The 13924-nt window shown below is 42.1% G+C and overlaps 1 protein-coding gene across 2 annotated transcripts in view; it reads right to left on the reverse strand.

Moving 5' to 3' along the window:
* Positions 1–13924, reverse strand: part of LRP4 (LDL receptor related protein 4) — a 96828-nt gene that overhangs the window by 76397 nt on the left and 6507 nt on the right. The window contains exon 1 of one of the 2 annotated variants that reach the window (XM_064424796.1): positions 7400–7614. The exons of the other annotated variant lie outside the window; for it this stretch is intronic. Within the exon in view, the coding sequence (XP_064280866.1) occupies positions 7400–7484 (85 nt within the window). The 5' untranslated portion in view covers positions 7485–7614. Of the gene's footprint in view, positions 1–7399; positions 7615–13924 lie in introns of those variants that run through there. 2 annotated transcript variants of the gene reach the window in all.

The following is a 13924-nucleotide window of genomic DNA, read 5'->3' on the forward strand; positions in this document are numbered from 1 at the left end:
TGTCACCAAGTCAAATGAACTGATGGAGCTGGAGATTCAGGCTAAAGGAGCAGAGTGTGTACTTCCCTCTAACCTTGCACAGTCCCAGAATGCTTCTCATGAGCCTTTCAGAGAAGAAGGCTGAGAACATCAGGTGTCTACGTTTTAATTGTTCACTATAATAACTCACTCTTTCACACAGCAGTTCTTAATGGGGAAGGGGAAGAGAAGTAGGCTGCTTTTCCAGGAAAGGAGCAGTTTTCTGCCACCAGACTTATACTTTATTCTATATCCAGACTTCTTACCAAACCCATAGTAATCTCCTATTCTCACTTTATGCTTTTGTCCAAGCAATTATCTCCAAAGTTCTAGCTTCTCACTTCAGTTCTGCCCTCCCACTTTTCCAGACAACACTGTCTGCCAAAATACCTTCCAGGACATCCCACTCAAAAATCCTTCTAGCTTATGTGCTCCCAAGGCTGACAGATTCCACATTCCACCACTGCAGACAGAGGTGGTGATGGAGCTATCTCATGGGCTCACCATCTCAGTGTTCTGCTAATAATCTCCTTTACCACCTCTGACTCCATCGCTAGGCTCCTAATATTTCATAAAATCACTCCATTAGGTCAGGGACTCTACTGTCATGGATTCCTAACAATTTGTCACAGCCTCCTTTAAAGCATTAGTAAAATAAGTCTTCCCCTGTCTCAGCAGTTAAATTATGCTCAATGCTCATCTTCACTTTCAAAATTTCCATCTTTTATCCTACCTAATTAACAACTCTTTCTGCCATCAGATCCCACATAATTACTCCACTTGGATTTCCTTACACGACTCTTCTGTTCCTTTGCCAGCTCAAGTCCTTGGCTCTCATTTCCAAAATGCCTATCTTTGCTTCTGTTAATATCTATACTCCTATATCCCTTTACCTTCTTCTCATGGTTTACACTACTCTTGCATTTGCTTCCTCATCCTTATTTACACAGTTACCAGCTTTCAGGAGTCTTTGTTGCCAACTCCTACCCAACATCTCTCTCTATCCTCGTTCTAAGAAGCGATTGGAATGAAAAACTTTGGAAGCTTTTCCCATTAAATCAAAGCTAAAGGAAATTTAATTAGAAAGCAATATGATTTTAATATTGACCTTATCTATCCCAGTAGAATTATCACACCCCTGATCCTTATCCGATGTCAGATGTCCAATTAAGACTATAAAGCCTTTGGGGCAAACGTAGCCTCTTCCTTCATGTTACAGAGTCATAGCACCTAGACCAATCCTTAAGTTAAGAAAAACACCTAGGAAAGTCAAAGAACTTGATTTTGCCAAGGGCAACACCACTCCACTGTGATTTGGAAATTACCAGAGAAGTTAGAAGTCCTCACTCCCTGAAACTTCGAAATGCAAGAATAGGGTTCCCTTCAAGAGAAATGTCTGACCGAGAAGAGAGGAGCTGGGTACAGAATGCACTGAAAAGGTTTTTCCATGGTATCTCTAGCTCCTTCCTGCCTCAAATCTCCAAAGCCATCACTTATCCACTTCAAAACAGCAGGAGAGTCACTTCTTTTTTCCTCCTCTCTCCAGAAGGAGCACAGCAGAAATAAACCTCGAGTGATAAATTATGCACCACTTTTGTGTGGCTGCCTCTTGGCCAGACGGGAAATTTTTCTCCCAAAGCCTTTTGTTTCCAGCTTTGATCCCAGTGTTGGATCCGCTCTGTTCAGCATGGAGGTGAAGGGAGAGCTGACACAGGCCAAGTTCAGGCTTACTGCAAGTCACAGTCAGATCTTCCATTAGCCTTCTCCCCTCCCCCTTTCCAACTGGAACTCTCCTTGAGTTTGAAAAGATCCTATTAAACATTTTCCAGAGGGCCTTACAGAGGATACATTATTTTGATGGATGCTGGGGCTAAAGGAGGAGGATTTCTAAGTACAGTGAAATAATGGAGTTTGCTCTAATGGGTTTAAGAGATGCCCGGGGGCACCAAGTAAGTTCCTTCTCTGCAAATCAAAAACACAGAAGACCAGAAAATGGAGCCGAACAACTGAACGCCAGGAAGCGGGGAAATCGGGCTCTATTTAACTGCTGCTCTTGGTTACAGCCAACTTCAGGCTGCTTGGAAAAACAGCACACACACATATCACTGGCACAAACTTAACAGGAGGAAACAAAGAGACAACAGGGGTCAAACTGGGGGTGGCAAGTAGGAGAAGGATGCAAGGCTGGGTCCCCACCCCCTACCAGAGAGTCGGATCAATTATCCTTGAATACTAACAAGATTTCTGATTAAAGAACTGCTGCTATGCAATAGAAACAGAAAGCTCCAGCAGCTGGGAGGGGCTGTCAGGCAGTAACAAAGAGACACAGAAGACTATGCTCTGCTAGGGCATACTGAGGAAGTCACCATGCTGGTAGCCAGGAGAGGGGTCTCCCCTGCCTGGAGTCATGATAACACCTCACTGCAGGTAGATTTAACTCCAAGCATAAAATTCCACCTTGACACTACAGACCATGGGGGCTGTTTTCAGGCAAATACATTATCTGCTGGAAGCTTTGCTGGACAACAGTTCTTTACACAACCCCATCACTACAGTACAGGAAGGTGAATTCTATTCTAACTCTAACCTATTCAAGGAAAAAATCTGGTGCTTTTTACTTCTGAGTAATGCAACACCAGAAAGTTGCTATCAACATACAACAGCTTGAGAAACAAGATCTGTGCTGTCTTTGGCCATACACTTTTTGACAAAACTGCAACTGGCAGCGCAAACACTGAATATGCATCTACATTACTGTCTGTTAATCTTAATGGTTTGTGACTTGCTGACTGGTGGCTAATACGAGAAGAACCTAATCACCTAAGAACCTCATGACAGATAAAGCTTCTGTTACTACTTTTCAACCCACAGGTGTGCTAACATGCTTATACCAGAATGCTTAATGTATCTCATACCATCAGAATTGGGCTCATGATACTTCAATTCCCTTTTCTTCTTTGTCTTCTATATTAAATTACCTCATTCCCTGATATGAGGAAATTCAGTCGTTCACAATTCAGCACTGCAAAATTCAACATCAAATAGAGCTGATGTTTGTTGAATTAAGTCTTTATGAAAACTTATTTTCATGCCCTTAACACAGTGAGTCTCTTTTCATCTAGGGTCACAACAGCCAAGGAGATCTGCTGCTCACAGAAAGACTGATTGCAGCTCAAGAGTCCCCCCGACTAAACGCAAAAGCTGGAACACTTCAGCATCTAATAGACAGTTCTGCACAAGAGAGGCAAAAAAACATGGCTGGAAAGCTGAAAACCTGAACATGAATTCACTCACAACAGGAGGGCAGTCAAATACTCCCAGGTAACATTCCCAGAGCAACCAGACATACAGCATGAATAAACCACAAGTCTACAGAATAACAAGCCCCTTGTTATTTCCATACACTTACTAAAGTACAGGAAAATGGAAATCCACAGACAGAAGAAAAAACAGATTCAGGGAGTATTACAGTGTCCAGTTTTCACTCAGTAGAGACAACAAAATCCCATAAAAGAGTAATACCTAACCTAACAATAATGGCAAAGAACTATTGACACCACAGACAAAATAAGACCCTAACCATCAAGGACATGAGAATCGTGGATGACAATTACATTAAGTATTTTCTGCCATGATTTGTGTGAAACACAGCTGCTAAATACAGTATGGCATTTAAAGGAGTGGGTTTATTGTAGGCCAGAGCTCCAGCTCTGGAAGTTTTATCAGGTAAAGCCAGACATCTTAAAAGATGGTCAGTTTAAGCCTACTTTATACCATCTGACCACGTAAACCCATATAAGAAAACATCATGAGTAGCTAAGCCAGAAATAACAGAGGACTAGAGAAATTAAGTATCCACCTTTTTTTACATTTCTTTTATTAACACTTTATTTACCAATTCACCCTTTCCAAAAGGGTCAGTAAAATTTCTTTGGTTTTATGACCATCAGCAAGAGCAATATAAATTATTAAAAAGAGAAATAATCACAAGCAGCAAAGGAATTCAATGAAGCTGCAGAACATGCACTTACTATATAAACCTATTTTTAAAACCTTGACTGGTTTTTAAGATAATATCTCTTTATCAGCTTTTATAAGTGTTATGAAGCATACATTCTATTGTGTTCGACAGTAAGTTGCATTCTAGGGCAAATGGAGTTGGCCTTGGGCAAGACAATTTCTACTTCACTTCCCACATTTACAAAACAAGGATAATATTTGCCTATTTCACAAGAGTGCACGAAGATTCAAGAGCACTATCAGACTACAGATCATTCTCATAGAATTAGTGTTTTAACTATTTTTTAATGTTAATTTCACTAGTCTGGAATTTACAAGTAAAAACAAAATACAAATCATTTTGATTTCTCTTCTAGTTAACATACAGCATGTACTGTTTTCTGGCTTGAACTACAAACAACTGCATAATGCTTGCTTCTAAACACTTTTTCCTTCTGTAATTTCAAGGAATACAATGTAGAAAAACAACTACCAGTTTTCTGCAATCACATTTTGTGGCCCACAGGAAGAGAATATCCCTCTTCAAGGTTCACAAGACATTCTGGAAATGCAAACACTTTATGCAACTATGCACCTATTAATTTTCTTGCTGCATACACCCACACTCCCAAGATACAAGAAGAGTTTCTCTACTGCAGAAAACAGTACTATAGCACACAACTGAAAGCTTCTAGAAAGAGAATATAAAATAAAATTGCTTATATACACTAAATAAAACAATAATGCTAACTTCATACTGGAAGATTTATGCCATATGCTTTTCCACTATGTTTTAGTGGACAGAATTGTCAAAAGCAAAACGAAAAACCCATCACTTGTCACTGCCTGCAGCATGCTGCTCCTCATTTTAGAAATACAGGGAATGCTACTCAGTGCCATCATCACTTTGGGGAAAAAAAAAAGTCAAGATAATTCAGTGTGATCAAGAGATCTGTGAATATCATCCAAATTGATGATTCAGCAAACCCTGGCACTCTCAGCACACCCAGGAAGGACAACATTATCAGCTCCAAGTTGAGAGTAAGAAAATAAGCGCTTTGCACTTGGCTAATAGCTGCAGAACCAACAGCAATGCCAAGCACAGGCAGTCAAAACTGTGATTCCCACTGCAAAATATACTTCCACAGAAGTAACACATTCAGGTTTCCAACTATAAAACATAGTTAAGATGTTTCAGAAGTGAAGCTCTGATATTAGCTATGTATTTTTCTGGCAGAGCTCCAGGAGTCAAAACAGCAAACACATCAGCCAGACGGGTTCTGTGACATTCTGTATTTATACTAACACAGACCACCTTAACACCAAGTCCTTCTTTGCTCCAGCCACCAGCAATGCAGGAAATTAGCATTAAACTCCCTCTCTACACCTGTTTTTACCTGCAATGCACTTTTCCAAGTGCTCAAGATACTTGCAGACCTCTTTTGTTGGTTTGCTTTGGGGATTTTTTGGCACGGACTTCTCCAGTTTGATCTGCCACTATCCACTACAAAAGAGTCAAAGGTCAGTCTTGCAGACTTGTTTGCTTTACGCTCTCCTGTTCTGAGGCAGAGTAGTAAATGACCAAGTGTTTCTAACAGCTTACCTATTTGGCATCACAACTTCCGTGAATGCTTTCTGACAGTTAAGCTGCACACCACCCCTGCAGGTACTTCTAAGGGACAACTTTGAAAATGTTCTTGCTAAGTGAAAGAACACTGCCTCATCACAAATTTTGGCATTTTCTCTGCCACCTCCATCCTGATCTCTCCTCATGTTTTTCCTTGCTTCAAATAGGAAAAAGATTGCTCAGGAATTGTGTCCTTATTGCAAAATTGTGTCCTTACTTCCTCATATTTTGATGAGGGAAAGAGGATATTCACTTCTGGAAGCAGCTGGCACATTCAATCATAAACTTATAATCATCTGACAAGAGGATACACAAAAGTGCACTGATGGGAAAACTACTTGAAAGAGAAACAAGCTGCCATAAAAAAAAAGCATCCTAGAGACATCAAGGAACAACCACCTACTAGCAAACTTGCATTTTACAATCAGACATCCCCCACATGGCTGTTAACAGCCCAGACACATTAACTAGGAACACCTGGGTAACAGCCAAAATAAAACACATCCAGATCTGTACCTACACCAAGCTCTATCTTTTAGATCCTTCTCACTCCTAGAGGGCAGTTAAGTATCTGTGTGGCATTTGGGAACTCAAGAGCACTTCTGGCTCCTAAAAAGCAGGCTTTCTGATATGCAGAACTACAGCCCTCTCCAGTCAGTCTATCCAAGCTGGCTTAGCACATTCTTCAAAGCTGCCTGCAATTAGCTTTTTTTTTTTGTTAGAAGAGAAATAATATTACTTGAAACCCAAACTTCCTATGATTGTGCCCCAGGGGCAATACTTGTAGAATGATGGAGGTCAGCAGCACTACTGCAAATGCTTCCTGTAATTTCAGAGTAGCACAGGAGAAAACGGATGGGTGAAATTATACAGCAGCTGCCAAAGCAGTGAAGGGAAAGAAATGAGGTACGTATCTCCTCTTCACACTCCTCCCCCAAAAGCCTTGTAACTCTTTATAAACAATTTTGCGAACCGTTTATCTAAACGGTTTTCTTCTCCACCGGGCGCACATGTAAAATCAAGAACCACAGCACAAGACGAAGAAACAGCAGATGTCAGTTGATAGAGCAACCACGAAGCTAAAGTTTTCATGGCGAGACTTCATGAGACTACCTCCCGGCTCGCTAAGAGCGCAGCGAAACCCTCCCCTCATCACTATTTTTGGTACTCCAGCTCCGGCCCCGCCGTGCCAGGGCGCTGCGGGACGACTCCCAGTCCCCGCCGAGACGAGGCAGGTAGCCCGGGGCGCCACCTCGGAGCCGGGCTGTACCTTTAAGGGGCCCGTCGCGGCGGGTGCGCGGCTGCATTCCTGCTCCGGAGCGGCGGCTGTCCCGACACGCCGGGCACGGCAGCCTGCGAGGCAACCTGCGCGCCCGCCCCGGCCCGGCCCGCCGCTCGCACCGCGGGAACAAAGCCCGCGCCCGCCGCCGCCAAACTTCCGCGGGGGCAGCGGCCGCGTGGGCGCCCCCAGGGCAGCGCCTCTCCGCGCCCCGCGCCCCGGCCTGCCGGGGCATTTCGCCGGCTCCAGCCCGCCGCGACACGGCGAAGGCGAGAGCCCCGCGTCCGGGCGCGGGACGGGGCGCGGACAAAGCGCGGCGGGGCGGCGCAGGGCAGGGCTCCCCGCCCCGCGGGCAGGTGAGCGGCGCGGCCGCGCAGGGCTCTGTGCCCGGGCACGGTTCTCCGCCGCCGAGCCCGGGACGGCAGCTGGGCCCCCCGCGCTGCCGCGGGGCAGAGCGTGCCGCCGCAGCCGCTTACCTCTGGAGCGGAGCAGCGCTCCCAGCAGCACCAGCAGGAGCTGCGGAGGCGCGGGCAGGAGACAACCCCCGCCGCGCCGCCTCATGGTGGCAGCGCCCCGGCCCCGTGCCCGGGCCGCCCGCAGCGACGTCGCGGGCTCCTCCTGCGCGGAGCACCCCAGCACGACCGCCGCTCGCTCCGTCCGCAGCCGCGGCACTCCGGGGCCGGGGGCTCCTTCCCCGCTCCGCCCGCCCAGGCCCGGCCCCGAAGGAGGAGCTCCGCCGGGGCAGCCCCCGCCCCGCTCCCCCCAGCGCCGAGGCACTTCGCAAACTTTCGGCGCGGCAGAGGCGGCCCCGCGGCGAGGCACGCACCTCCTTTTCTCACCCCGACGGGCCGTCACCGCAGCGGGACCCTTGGGCTCGCCCAGAGCCCCCAGACCCCCTCAGCCTCCGGTACAGCTCCCTCACCGCGGACGGGGAAGCCCTTGCTAAAGAGGCACCGGTGCTCGGGGCCGTCGGTGTCGTGTCTCCCTGTCCCATGTCCCTCAGCATCGCCAAGTAACTTTGCTCCGGGCTCTCGGCTGCCCGCAGCAGAGCTGCCCGGTATCCTCCATCCCAGCGCGTTGCCACCGCTTCCCGACTTGTGCCAGCCTGCTGTACCCAGGACAAATCGCAGAGCCCTTCTCCCCGTCCCGTCCCCGTTTGCCAAACTCCCTTCAAAAGGGAAATGTGCACGACCCCTTTGCGCAGCATGCATGTTGCTACCTATGAGAAACATCTGATTTTCCCCTCCGTTCGTGACAGTATTCTGCTATTTGGTGTTTTCCTAATAGCCGCGGTGTCCGAAGATAGCTAACTATGTATGAATCTCAGATACCCTACAAAAAGATTGTGTCGTTTCCTGCAGGAGTAGAAATGAACTCTTGGACAATTGGCTTATGTTCTGTGCTGCATTAAAAAGCAGACGGGCTTCCAGTGGAGGTCACCCTTAGAGCCAGTTTTATGATCCTTTTGGTATGATTTGACATTTTAATGCATAGGGTTGACAATGAAAGGAACTGTTAAATAATTAATCTCAGTTTATTTCAAAGTATTAACTTGAACAGAAAGCTGACTCAGATAGTCCAAATTCTGGACCACAGAGGAAGATGAGAATTTTGTCAAATTGACACCAAAGGGCCAGTAATAGAAATAGTCTTATTTAAAGCCTTCCCATAGATGACTCCAGAGGAAGCTGCAATTAATCCCATCTCTTAAACAATCACAAGAGTAAGATAATGGCACAGCATGTGATTGAATTATGCCACTCCTATTAATTAAGTGTAAAATGGTGAAGACAAGGAGTATTATTAAAAATGTCAACGTAAAATTAAAACAGGGACTGAGTCTTGACAAATTGTACTCAGTGAAAAGAGAAAATAATCCAACACAGCTTCACTGAGGAGAACTCCCAAGAGCAGTAATACCACAAGAAACAGTAAGCAGCAAGCCATGTTTAAATTCTTTTGTACATGGCCACCAAAATTTTTAAAAAGCAGACTTTTTCTTTATATGCAGAACCACTGCCTCAAGATAGGAATAGATCCATGTTAGTGCAAGATAGGCAATGTGTGCAAAGTTGCAGAAGATAACAACAAATACAGGTAGTCAAGAGAGGCTTTTGAGGTGAAGAGGTTAAAAAACTTCTCTATTCTAATATTGACTTGGAGTCAGTGACAGACTGAGGCACAGAAAGTATATGCCATGACGGTAAAGTAATAAACTCCAAGATATCAGAGTTTAAGATGACTGAAGGGGAAGAATTCTGAATAGTGGGTTAAAGTTAAGAGAAAACAATAACCTCACACTGAACAGCTGACTGACTAGAATGCAAAAGCCTCACTGTATCTCCCTAAAATACAGAGCAACATCACCAAAATTCATTGAAGTTTATATTCTTACTAAGGCTAGATCATCAGGTAGTATAACTCAGAGGAGTCCTTCTGACTTCAGGCTCACAGAAGCTTTTAGAGGTTTAGGTGCTGAAGTACTGAGTGTGATAAAGCACAGACAAGAACTTGATAATTATCTACTTAGATCATGGAACAGTCAGCTATTAAGATGAGTATTTCCCTGTGTTTGAAACAAAAGCCTCTTGAAAAAATGTTGTCCTAAATACAAATAAATTCTCTTGTTAGCTCTTCAGTTCTTCTCTCCCCAGAGAATAGATGTTTTTATCCACTCTGTTAAAGTGTGCTTACCAGTCCTGTGCATCCTGCACTGTATTCTGGCAAATCACTTTCCTCTCTAACCTCAACTTCCTTAAACTGTATCTCTGTCTTATGAGTAATTTTGAAATGCCCTGGTGAAATGTTAGAGAAGCACATAGTATTATCTTTCCCAAAAATCTCCTAAATAGGTTGCAACTGAACAGATGAAAATTTATATTATAAACTTCTCAGTTATCTACATGTTGATAAATACTTTGAATACAGTCCTGATTACATGTGGGATCTTTGAGGAATAATTGTAAAGTAGCTTTATGCAGTGTAAAATGGATATTTATGGTAAAACCAGAATAGTTGCTAAATATTGCAGGTAAAATTTAACCATATGCTTTGGTCTTGCCTCTTTCAGACCAAATAGCGTTAGGATTATGGAAATATCAGAAAACACTTCAACCCATGCACAACGTAGGTAATTGCTTCTACCCACACCCATGAGGGAGGAGCATCATGAAGTAACCTGCAATAATTTATAGATCACTGATAAGTGATATATAACGCAAGTGTTGTGAGACAGATGAGAAAGAAGTAATTAAAATATAATTAACAATTAATATATATGACAACATGCCCAAACAATAAAACTCAACCAGTCACTATAAATGGAACAGGAAGAATATTGTTATTCTAATAACCATTTTGGGATATAATTCAGATACACCCCTCCAAAAAGAAACATTAGAGAAATAAACCAATCCAACTATAGAAAATAAATGCTCTGAAATAATACTCATAGTTTGCATAATTTTCAGGGTGATTTTAAATAAAAAACCTGTGTCAAGAAAAAGAACATGGTGTCATTGGAAAAAGAAGAAAGGGACCAGAACAAGGCAGGATTATTAGGGAAAATACACTTTATCTATTTTGAAACTGCAAAGATCTTAATAATAGGTTTAAAAAAAGAAAGGGGGAAACAGAGAAAACAAGAGTCTAAGTCTCACCTATCTAAGTATTTTTAAAGGGTTCAAATGAGCTTTTCCTTGTGAAGATGCTTTTCCACGCCTCAAGTTTTGTAGAAGAGAATGACATTGAGTTGTTTAATTGTTGTGTTCAGAAAGGTTTGAAGCAATCATGTTTTAAATACTTGAGATAGAGTGAGTTAATTTACTAGAATGAAAAACACATGAAAAATTTGTAAAATGCATTTGTGCTAAACCAAGTTTCCTTTTTCAAGTAATGTAAAGCTCTCTGTGTGAACAGAAGGCAACAGACATGATACACCTTGTATGGCTTTTGACATCATCTCACAAGACACTTTCATAGAACAATATTTTGAACACAGATTTGGGAAGATGTGCAAGCATCTGATAGAAGGAAACTACAGTGGTCATTAGTCATTATTTCAAAAGGCAAAGGCACTTCAGATCTGTTTCAAGATATGTCCTGAGTTCTGTTTTGTCTACTATGTTCAATGACAACTTAAACGATGCAATATTCAGGCTTGTAAAATCTGTGCTACAACAACTGATAATTTCAAAACAAAGGCAAAGGTCTGGAAATACCAGGAAGGATGAGATCAGACACTCCAAATCCTATTGACAAATTGGTCAGGTTGTCCAAAAACCAACAAGGAAAAATTCTGTAGTTAGAAACATATTATTCTTGGGAAACAGAATGAAAAATAAATAAACTGCACGGAATTTTGGGCTAGATGGATACAGCATCTTAGGATAACGAGTATAAACCAACAGTGCAGCAGCACTGCCAGGAATGTGTTGAATTCTGGAACACCTTAACAAGTGTGTCACATATGAGACAATTTGATTTCTTAAATTCGTGTAATACTGAAGCCCCAGATGGATATTGTGTCTGGTCTCACCTGAACACCATAGAAGCATAAAAACTACTGAAGAGAAACAAGAAAATAATAAGAACAAGAAATGTATAAATCAAACCCTTTGAGAAAAAGCTGAAAGAATTAGGTATGCCTAGTCAAGAAATAAAAGCTTCAAGCCAAATGCAGCTTTCTGATATTTATTACAGCTAATTACAGAGATGTTGATCAGCCATCCTCTATGGCTCCAGCAGAAAGACATGAGTCAACTTTATTTGCAACAAGAAATGCTTAAAAGATTTTTCTGATCAGCATTCCATCTGAGATTTTTCAACAACGGAGCAGTTTGACATGGGGGACTGTGGAATATCTTCCACTGGATTTTATTAGAACACAATTTGATAAGCATGCTGGTACTAGCCTTGATATGTTTAGTCTTGATGCAGTACAGACTGGACGAGGTGATCTTTTGGAACCCCTATCGAATTTAGGTTCTACAATGGAAATTCTAAACTGGAAAGAAAATTACAGACTCTGCATTCTGACCAAATTCTGTTTTACTAGTGACCTCCACTAAATAAACAGAAAAGACAGGAAAGCACCAAAATGTTCCCAACAGGGCTCTAAGTTGAAGACAAAACTGTAGGTATTAGACCATGAGATTTTCCAGTGACCCTTTTAATTTCTTTCGTTCTTTCACTGGTACATTACCCACACCAGTTCCCTCTTCCATACCACCAGTGAATTGAAGAGGTGGTAGCTTGGGTTGCCAGGTAAGTTAAAAGTCAGATTTTACCCATACATAGGACAGTTGGGTGTCCAACTTCACTGATGTAAAAAAATAATTTAATTTTCCAAAGAGCTGAGGGATTGACAGCTTTTGCATCGTTTGGTTACCTAGTTTGTAAATTATGGTCTCCATGTTAAATACATTAAATGAAATTTTAACATTCATTTATATTTAATGTTATGACCTTTTCCTTTGTTGCCTTTCCTTAAGTTTTCTAAGTATTGGCACTACTACTGTGTACCCAGAGTTGCTTGTAGGTGTCATAAACATTCAAATACTGTCACCCTTGTCCCCTTTGATGTTTCTCAAGTTACTGCTCACTTATTCTTAATAAAACTAGATGCCATCTTCTGCAGTGTTACCACAATTGTTTTCATTCACAAAAATATAAAATTCAAGTTAGCAGATGAGAATTTAGGTGTTACTTAATTTTCTTGACCTTTCATTTAACTGCTACTTTCTAAGCATTCCAATTGCACATTTGTTTTGGGAAACTCTATGATCATCTCACGGACTACTATTAATTCTACTTCGCAGTGCAAACCAGCAAAACTAATGATTACATTAAATGGCTACATTCAAAAGCTGAGATATAAAGAATCTTGCAAAAGGTCCTTTGTAATGTCATGTCCAAAGTACAGATTCATCTAACCCCACCCTTTTCATGTGTGTGTCTAGAAGGTGGGACAAAAACCAACTTCCAAGGCCCTTTAATCTTCCACGCTAGGAAAAAAAAAAAAAGAAAAAAAAAAGAAGAAGAAACAAAACCATAAGTAAATTGACTCTCAAAATAAGAAAAAACCAAATAGACCAAACCAAACCTTTCTTCATGTTTTCTCTAAGATGGTAGCTCTTCCTGTGTTTTTGAAAGCTGGTTCTGCTCCTTCTTTTGCTGGTTCCCTAACATCCTCTATGTAAAAATAATGCAAATAAACGCCCTCTCCTATTCCTGATGAGACTCCTCCCTGCAGTGAAATGGCAACTATCCAGGCCTTGCACAATGTCTGCATTGCAAAGGTAGCCTATGGCCTACCCTTAGGAACTGCACAGCTTAATACCTTGACTCTGGCACAGAAAAAAAGGAAAAGAGAAAGAGTTTAAAAGGGAAATGTTCTCTCAAAAGCCAGCAAAATAAGAATTCAGTTTGAAGACAGAAGCTTAGCCACCTTTATTCCCCAAACACATTCAAATGGATAAGTAGCAAGTTGTGTCTCCTAAATTAATTTTTGACTCCACAGAGAAGTATTTTGTAAAGAACTGAAGACCTGTGTCTTTATTTGACTTACAACCATTAATGTAGCTTGCCATCAAGAGTCTCTGTACTCAGACAAGAAGTTTGTGGTAAAAATCAATCATACAATCAGGAAGAAAGGTGACCTTATATCTCAGTATGTGGAATACCTTCCATGGGCTGACTTTTCCTTTCTTAAAAAACCTAGAATACATAAATTGGGCCTGTAAAGAAACAAGCAGTCATGGGAATAGATGTGAAAGATATAAACATCTTTCTCTCAGCTCACACACCTTTCTTATTTGCAGAAGCCACTATGGAGATGTAAAAATGTAGACAGAATAATAAAGAGAGTTTTCTTTTTTGAAGATGATTCACTTCTAATACTTTATTGGCATGATAGGTCTGGCAAGTACTGCCAACACAAACAAGATATAACCCTTGAGTGTTTCTGATAAGATGTCAACCATCTGCTTTCCTATCAGGTG

This window comes from Passer domesticus, chromosome 6 (genome assembly GCF_036417665.1).
Source record: "Passer domesticus isolate bPasDom1 chromosome 6, bPasDom1.hap1, whole genome shotgun sequence".
NCBI lineage: Eukaryota > Metazoa > Chordata > Aves > Passeriformes > Passeridae > Passer > Passer domesticus.